Source organism: Piliocolobus tephrosceles, chromosome 9, assembly GCF_002776525.5.
Source record: "Piliocolobus tephrosceles isolate RC106 chromosome 9, ASM277652v3, whole genome shotgun sequence".
Classification (NCBI taxonomy): domain Eukaryota; kingdom Metazoa; phylum Chordata; class Mammalia; order Primates; family Cercopithecidae; genus Piliocolobus; species Piliocolobus tephrosceles.
Genome location: NC_045442.1, coordinates 41,909,173 through 41,918,093, shown reverse-complemented (window position 1 = coordinate 41,918,093; position 8,921 = coordinate 41,909,173). Strand labels below are relative to the sequence as shown.

The 8,921-nt window shown below is 42.3% G+C and overlaps 1 protein-coding gene and 1 long non-coding RNA gene across 2 annotated transcripts in view; one reads left to right on the top strand and one right to left on the bottom strand.

Annotated features, from left to right (window-relative positions):
* The window catches only part of LOC111552181, a 19,101-nt gene extending 11,328 nt beyond the window's left edge, over positions 1-7,773 (bottom strand). Inside the window, exons 1-2 of the long non-coding RNA XR_002734574.1 lie at positions 7,675-7,773; positions 6,505-6,624 (exon numbers count right to left, since the gene is read on the bottom strand). This is a non-coding gene — a long non-coding RNA (uncharacterized LOC111552181). The remainder of the gene's footprint in view (positions 1-6,504; positions 6,625-7,674) is intronic.
* TNKS2 (tankyrase 2) overlaps positions 7,012-8,921 on the top strand; it is a 66,709-nt gene continuing 64,799 nt past the window's right edge. Inside the window, exon 1 of the mRNA XM_023226267.1 lies at positions 7,012-7,578. Within this exon, the coding sequence (XP_023082035.1) occupies positions 7,380-7,578 (199 nt within the window). The 5' untranslated portion in view covers positions 7,012-7,379. The remainder of the gene's footprint in view (positions 7,579-8,921) is intronic.

Here is an 8,921-nt window from a genome sequence, read left to right as displayed (position 1 = left end):
CAGACCCACAGCTGACATCACAGTGCATTGGGAAAAACTGAGAGACTTTCCTCTAAGATTTGGAATACTACAAAGATGCCCACTTTCACCACTGTTATTCAACATAGTACTAGAAGTCCTAGGTAGAACAATAAGACAAGAAAAAGAAATAAAGAGTATCCAAACTGGAATAGAAGAAGTCAAATAATCCTTGTTTACAGATTATATGATCTTATATTTTGAAAACTCTAAAGACTACCAAAAACCTTTTAGAACAGATAAACAAATTCAGTAATGTTGGCTGGGTGCAGTTGCTCATGTCTGTAATCTGAACATTTTAGAGGCCAAAACAGAAGGACTGCTTGAGCCCAGGAGTTTAGGATCAGCCTAGGCAACATAGGGAGACTCCATCTCCAAAAAAAAAAAAAAAAAAAAAAAAATTAGCTTGGCATGATGGTGCATGCCTGTGGTCCCAGCTACTCAGGAGGCTGAGGTGGAAGGATTGCTTGGGCCCAGGAGATTGAGGCTGCAGTGAGCCCTGATCATACCACTGCACTACAGCCTGGGTGCAAAGTGAGACCCTGTTTCAAAAAACAAAACTCAGTAAAGTTACAGGATACAAAATCAACATACAAAAATCAGAAGCATTTATATATGCCAGCAGTGAACAATCTGAAAAAGAATTCAGGAAAGTAATCCCATTAGCCCATTTATAATAGCTACAAATAAAATTAAATACCTAGGAATTAACCAAAGAAGTGAAAGATCTCTACAGTGAAAACCAGAAAACATTGATGAAAGAAATTGAAGAGAACACAAAAAAATGGAAAGACAGTCCATGTTTATGGATTGCAAGAATCGATATTGTTAAAAGGTCCATACTACCCAAGGCAGTCTGCAGATTCAGTGCAATCCCTATCAAAATACCAATGACATTCTTCATAGAAGTAGAAAAAAACAATTTTCAAATTTATACAGATCCACAAAATACCCATAATAGCCAAAGCTATCCTGAGCAAAAAGAATACGACTGGAGAAATCACATTACCTGACTTTGAATTATACTACAGAGCAATAGTAACCAAAACAGCATGGCAGTGGCATAAAAACAGACATAGACCAGTGGAACAGAATGGAGAACCCAGAAATAAATGCATACATCTATAGTGAACTCATTTTTGACTAAGGTACCAAGAACACATATTGGGGAAAGGACACCATCTTCAATAAATGTGCTGGGAAAACTGAATATCCATATGCAGAAGAGTGAAACTAGACCCCTATCTTTTATCATATACAAAAGTCAAGTCAAAATGGATTAAAGACTTAAATCTAACACTTCAAACTATGAAACTACTAAAAGAAAACATTGGAGAAACTCTCCAGGTCATTGGACTGGGCAAAGATTTCTTGAGTAATACCCCAGAAGCACAAATAGCCCAAGCAAAAAATGGGTAAATGGGATCACATCAAGTTAAAAAGCTTCTGCACAACAAAGGAAACAATCAACAATGTGTAGAGACAATCCACAGAAGGGGAGAACATATTTACAAATTATTCATCTGACAAAAGATTAAAAACCAGAATATATCCAGAGCTCAAACAAATCAAAAGGAAAAAAAAAATCCAATAATCTGATTTTAAAATGGGCAAAAGATCTAAATAGACATTTCTCAAAAGAAGACATACAAATGTCAGAGGAGGGCACAGTGGGTCATACCTGCAATCCCAGCACTTTGGGAGGCCAAGGCGGGCAGAACACTTGAGGTCAGGAGTTCAAGACCAGCCTGGCCAACATAGTGAAACCCTGTCTCTACTAAAACTACAAAAATTAGCCAGTCATGGTGGCAGGCGCCTGTAATCCCAGCTTCTCAGGAGGCTGAGACATAAGAATCGCTTGAATCCAGGAGGCAGAGGTTGCAGTGAGCTGGGATCCTGCCATTGCACTCCAGCCTGGGTGACAGAGTGAGACTCTGTCTCAAAGAACCAAATGGTTAATAGACATGTGAAAAGGTTCTTGACATAAATGATCATCAGAGAAATGTAAAAAACATTTTCTTTGCTCATCCAAAACTACAGTGAAATATCGTCTCATCTCAGCTAAACTGGCTTTTATCCAAAAGACAGGCAATAACAAATGCCAACAAGGATATAGAGAAAAGGGAACCCTCATACGCTTTTAGTGGGAATGTAAATTAGTACGACCACTATGAAGAACAGTTTGGAGGTTCCTCAAACAACTAAAAATATAGTTGTCATATGATCCAGCAATCCCACTGCTAGGTATACACCCTAATGAAAGCAAATCACTATATTGAGGAGATATCTGCATTCCCATGCTTATTGTAGCACTGTCCACAATAGCCAAAATTTGGAAACAACCTAAGTGTACATCAGCAGATGAATGGATAAAGAAAACATGGTGCATATACACAATAGAGTACTATTCAGCCATAAAAAAACGTATGAGAGCTTATCATTTGCAATAACATAGATGGAAATGGAGATCACTATGTTAAGTGAAATAAACCAGGCACAAAAAGACAAACTTTTCATATTCTCACTTATGTGGGAGCTAAAAATTAAAACAATTGAACACATGGAGATAGCAGAATGATAGTTACTAGAGGCTGAGAAGGGAAGTAGGTGGGGGATGTTTAATGGGTACAAAAAATAATTAGAAAGAATGAATAAAACCTATTATTTGAAAACACAACAGAGTGACTATAGTCAATAACAATCTAATTGTACATTTAAAAATAACTAAAAGAGTATAATTGGATTGTTTGTAACACAAAAGATAAATGTTTGAAGTGACTGATACCCCATTTAACCTGATATGATTATTATGCCTTGAGTGACTGTATCAAAATATCTCATAAACCCAATATATATACCTGCAATGTACCCCAAAAAATTAAAAATTCAAACAATTTAAATATTAAAAATAGATATTTTGTTGCTAAAAAATGCTAACAGTCATCAGAATCTTCAGCAACTTGTCATCTTTTTGCAGTTGGAGGATCTTGCCTCAATGATATTAAGGGCTGCTAACTGGTAATGGTTGCTGAAGGTTGGGGTGGCTATGGCAATTTCTTAAGAGAAGATAAAATGAAGTTTGCCATATAAATTGACTGTTCCTTTCACAAAATATTTCTCTGTAGCATGCGACGCTGTTTGAAAGCATTTTACCCACAGAACTTTCAAAATTAGAGTCTATTTGGGTGTTAATGGCAAAACAAACAAACAAAAAAATAGAGCCTATGCTCTCAAGCTCTGCTACTGCTTTATCACCTGTGTTTATGTAACATTCTAAATTCTTTGTTGTCATTTCAACAATTTTTACAGCATCTTCACCAGGAGTAGGTTTCATCTGAAAAAAAAATTTTTTTTTTTTTGCTCCATAAGAAGTAACTCCTCATTCATTCAAGTTGGTTTTTCTGTTTGTTTGTTTGTTTTCAGAGACAGGGTCTCTGTCACCCAAGCTGTAGTGGAGTGCAGTGACATGATTACAGCTCACCACAGCCTCAAATTCCTAGGCTTACGCAATCCTCTCATCTCAGCCTCCCAAGTAGCTAGGACTACAGGTGCACCCCACAACATCCAGCTAATTTTTTTAATTTTATCTTTTGTACAGATGGATTTTCACTGTGTTGCCCAGGCTGGTCTCAAACTCCTGGCCTCAAGCAATCCTGCTGCCTCAGCCTCCCAAAGTGCTGGGGAGTCACCACACCCAGCCTCTGTTCAAGTTGTATCATGAGATTGCAGCAATTCAATCACGTTTTCAGGCTCCACTCTAGTTTTCTTGCTATTTCCACCATGTATGCAGTTACTTCTTCCAGTGAAGTCCTGAATCTCTCAAAGTCATCCATGAGGGATGGAATCAGCTTCTTCTAAATTCCTACTAATGTTGATATTTTGACCTTCTCCCATGAATTTTAATGGCATCTAGAATGGTGAATTCTTCCAGAAGACTGTGAATTTACTTCGCCAAAGTCCATCAAAAGAATCACTATCGCCGGGCGCGGTGGCTCAAGCCTGTAATCCCACCACTTTGGGAGGCCGAGACGGGCGGATCACGAGGTCAGGAAATCGAGACCATCCTGACTAATACGGTGAAACCCCGTCTCTACTAAAAAATACAAAAAACTAGCCCGGCGAAGTGGCGGGCCCTTGTAGTCCCAGCTACTCGGGAGGCTGAGGCTGAGGCAGGAGAATGGCGTAAAACCCCGGAGGCGGAGCTTGCAGTGAGCTGAGATCCGGCCACTGCACTCTAGCCTGGGCGACAGAGCGAGACTCCGTCTCAAAAAAAAAAAAGAATCACTATCTATGGCAGCTGTAGCCTTATGTAATGTATTTCTTAAATAATAAGACTTGAAAGTTGAAAGTACTCCCTGATCCATCTACAGAATGGATGTTGTGTTCGCAGGCACGAAAACATCATCAATTTCTTTGTACATCTCCAGCAGAGCTCTTGAGTATACAGGTACAATGTCAACGAGCAGTAATATTTTGAAAGGCATCTTTTTTTGCTGATAAATGGGTCTCAACAGTAGGCTTAAAATATTCAGTAAGTCATGCTATAAACAGATGTGCCATAATCCAAGCTTTGTTATTCCATTTATAGAACACAGACAGAATAGATTTATCATAATCCTTAAGGTCCCTAAGATTTTCAGAGTGGTAAATAAGCACCGGCTTCAACTTAAAGTCGCCAGCTGCATTAGCCCCTAACAAGAAAGTCAATCTATCCTTCCAAGCCAGACATTGACTTCTCTTTAGGTATGAAAGTTCTAGACAGCAGCATCTTCCAGTAGAAAGCTACTTCATCTACAATGATAACATATTGTTTAGTGTAGCCACCTTGATCAATTATCTCGGTTATATCTTCTAGATCAGTAGTCCCCAACCTTTTTGACACCAGGGACTGGTTTCATGGAAGACAATTTTTCCGCGGACTGAGGGGTGGCGGTGGAGGGGCATGGTGGGGGCGGGGCAGGGAAATGATTTGGGGATGAAATTGTTCCACTTCAGATCATCAGGCATTAGGGCATTAGAGTCTCATCCTAGATCCCTCATATGTGCAGTTCACAATAGGATTTGCGCTCCTGTGAAAATCTAATGCTGCTGCTGATCTGACAGGAGGCGGAGCTTAAGCAGTAATTCTCACTCCCCGCCCATTCCCACCCCGCCGCCACCCCACCCCCCACCTTCTCCGGCTGTGCTCCCTTGTTCCTTACAGGCCAGGGACCAGTACCGGTCCAAGGGCCGGAGGTTGGGGACCCCTGTTCTAGATAACTTGCTGTAGCTTCCACATCAGCATTTGCTGCTTCACCTTACACTTCTTTCTATATCATGAAGACAGCTTCTTTCCTTAAACTTCATGAACCAACCTCTGCTAGCTTCTAACTTGTCTTCTGCAACTTCCTCAGGTCTCTCAGCCTTCACAAAATTTCTGAAGAGAGTTAGGGCTTTGGTCTGGATTCAGCTTTGGCTTAAGGGAATGTTGTGGCTGGTTTGATCTTCTATCCAGACCACTCAAACGTTCTTCATATTGGCGGTAAGGCTGTTTCACCTTCTTATCATTCATGTGTTCACTGGAGTAGCACTTTTAATTTCCTTCGAAAACTTCTCCTTTGCATCCACAACTTGGCTGTCTGCTGCAAGGGGGCCTATCTCAGCTTTCAACATGTCTTCTGCACTAAGCTAAATCATTTCTAGCTTTTGATTTAAAGTGAGAGATATGCAACTTTTCCTTCACTTGAACACCTAGAAACCATTGTAGAGTTCTTAACTGGCCTCATTTCAGTATTATTGTGTAAGGGAACAGATAGGTCCAAGGAGAGGGAGAGAGAGGGCAGAACAGCCTGTCAGTGGGGCAGTCAGAACACACATTTATTGATTGATTGCTGCCTTCTATGGGTGTGGTTTGTGGTGCCCCAAAACAATTACAACGGTGATTTCAACTTATCACGGATTATAGATCACCATAGCAGATTTATGAGAAGAAAAATAATAAACGCAATCATATTGGTAGTGTTCTGGTCCTAGACACATTCATGCATGTTCATTTTATTGATAAGCACCATAACTTCAATTTCATATGCATAAAAATGTTCAAAAAAGTGTACATTCTCTTTTAGTACTGTAGTGAGTCAACACTCAACAAAAACTGGATTTCCTGAAAAACAGGTTAAGGTAGCGAGTGGGGGGGAGGGGTGCTTTTCAGAATGCCAAAGGTCAACATGTATCATCTTCTGTAAGTAAAATGTATGTACATGCATACCTTTCTTTCAGTTTAAGACAAGGGGGTGTCGTGGGGAATTATCGTGTAAAACTACACCACTACCTTAACCATAAAAATCAATTATGTGCTTTTCTTTGGTTTGTTGGTCAAAGAAAAAATTACAACTCAGAAAACTTTCTTGGAGATGCCTATGCTCAGTGTATCCCAACTTTAGGCATATCGGGTACAATATTGATTTACAAAAAGTTCCTCTAATCAATGTTGAGCTAATAACTTACCGTGGAAAGAGTAATGGATCACAGCCATCCCTCCAACTGGAGTCAACTTTCATGACTGTTCTGATTTCCTTTATTTTGGGGCAGTTCATCCAAACTTCTAATTAAACGGCAACTACCTCACTTTTGATAAGTGGTTTACAAGAAACAGCAACAACAAAGCAGTTGAGGAGGAAAGAAAAGAAACACAGTTTTAAAAATAACGGAAAAGAAATCTCCCAGGAGAAAGGGATGTGGAGGCTGAAAATATGGACAATTTCCACACTAAGACTTCCAAAAGAACATGCAAGATCGGAGCAAAACTTTCAAGGGCTCTTTTTCAGTGTAATGCTAGCGACGAAGTTCAGCTTGAAAAGCTCAGGGCTTAAAAAAAAAAAAACAAAAAAGACAATACGCAGAATCGTTTGGCTTCAGCAAAACCCACCGCAAAGATGGCGGTGGGACGAAGCCCCTTCTCCCGGCGCCGAAGCCTCTCGCCTCACATTTCCCACAAACCCTTCTCCGCGCCCCGCTCGCCGAAACCTGCCCGGCCGGTGCCCGGCCACTGCGCACGCGCAGAACGACGTCACGTGCGCTCCCAGGGCTTGGCGGAGCTGGCAGGAGGGGCCTTGCCAGCTTCCGCCGCCGCGTCGCTTCAGGTCTCGGACGGCGGATTCGCGCTGCCTCCGCCGCCGCGGGGCAGCCGTGGGGCAGGGAGCCAAGCGAGGGGCGCGCGGTGGCGCGGCCATGGGACTGAGCAGGATCCGGTGACAGCAGGGAGCCGAGCGGCCCGGGCCCTGAGCGCGTCTTCTCCGGGGGGCCTCGCCCTCCTGCTTGCGGGGCCGGGGCTCCTGCTGCCGTTGCTGGCGCTGCTGCTGGCTGTGGCGGCGGCCAGGATCATGTCGGGTCGCCGCTGCGCCGGCGGGGGAGCGGCCTCCGCGAGCGCAGCGGCCGAGGCCATGGAGCCGGCCGCCCGAGAGCTATTTGAGGCGTGCCGCAACGGGGACGTGGAGCGAGTCAAGAGGCTGGTGACGCCTGAGAAGGTGAACAGCCGCGACACGGCGGGCAGGAAATCCACCCCGCTGCACTTCGCCGCAGGTAACCGGGGCCAGCGTTCCCTCGCCTCGCTCCAGACCCCCCACTTGCCCACCCGGGGCCCACAGGCCTGAAACCAGTGCGCCTACGCCTCCTGACCTTTCTCCAGGGCTCTGGTCCTGGTGATCTCGCTCTCTTCCAGTGGGGACTGAGGAGATTAGGGATGGGGTGGGGTGAGCGTGCCACACTCACTGGAAGTTTTTGTTTTGTTTTTTTTGCCGGGTGTGAGGGGTGGTTTGGGGTTTTGGCTTTGTTTTGTTTTACAGTATCAACAATACCTGTACCAACTTCCGGTCTTGTTACCCTAGAAGGCCTCTACACACAAGAAAGAGTAGGGGACGTAGTTGATAGACCTTATGATTTAAAAGGTCAGTTACCTCCAGAATTTTTTGTTCTTGCGAGTTCCATTTGGGTTAAGGTCTTGAAGGACTTTGTAAAATACAAGGAAGTAATTTAGGAGGAGTAACTTAATAGGACCTTGACACATTAGAATTAGTTGGTTTATCAGAATAGCCAATCATTACCAAGCTTCTGGAGTGACTAGAACTGGAAATAGGCAAGTTTGGGAGAACTGAAATCTGACTTAGGCTGGGTGCGGGAAGCCTTAGATGCACACACACACACAAATACACACACACACACACACAAGTTGAGGTGGAAAGTAGTAGTGTAAGAGAAAAGCTGGTGCAAGTACTTTAGCTTGAATCTAGAATTTAAGTTGGGGTTAACCTTGCTTCATTCTGAAATTTAGATCGTTTGAATTACATTAATACATATTAGGTTCACTTCATGATATAAGCATGTTAAATTTAGTCGAAGAATTTAAAAGAGCCTTAGATGGGATATTCAGCTTATTTCCAAAAAACATGCATGCTTTTCACTTGTAGGAAAGATTATGACTTTTTCTAACTTCAGGTGAGTCATGCGTAATTGAAAATGGGAGTACCTCTTCTTACCTCTGACAGTCCTGGATTTTTGTTTTGTGTATTTCATGAATGTTTAAAACAATTTTTTTAAAAATCAGGGAATACTGTTAAAGTACTCCTGTTCTTTTGGAGCTAGGTTGATGAAGAGAAAAGGAGCAGTGAGAAAGATTTCCTGTTTCACAGATACTACTTTTACACTTTCTACCAATTGGAGATTTGTTCGCTTTAACCTGTTCCGGGTTTTAAATGTAAATACTACCAGAAGGTATGCTTTTTTGACCAATTGCACCTTTGTTGGATTTCCACTGGGGAGTCTTTTAAAAAGAAGAAAGTTTGGAGAATCTAGGTGGGAGAATTAAAACCAGTTTGTGGGCAATGGAAAGAGAAGGAAGAATACTTAAGTCAAATCACACCTAGTTA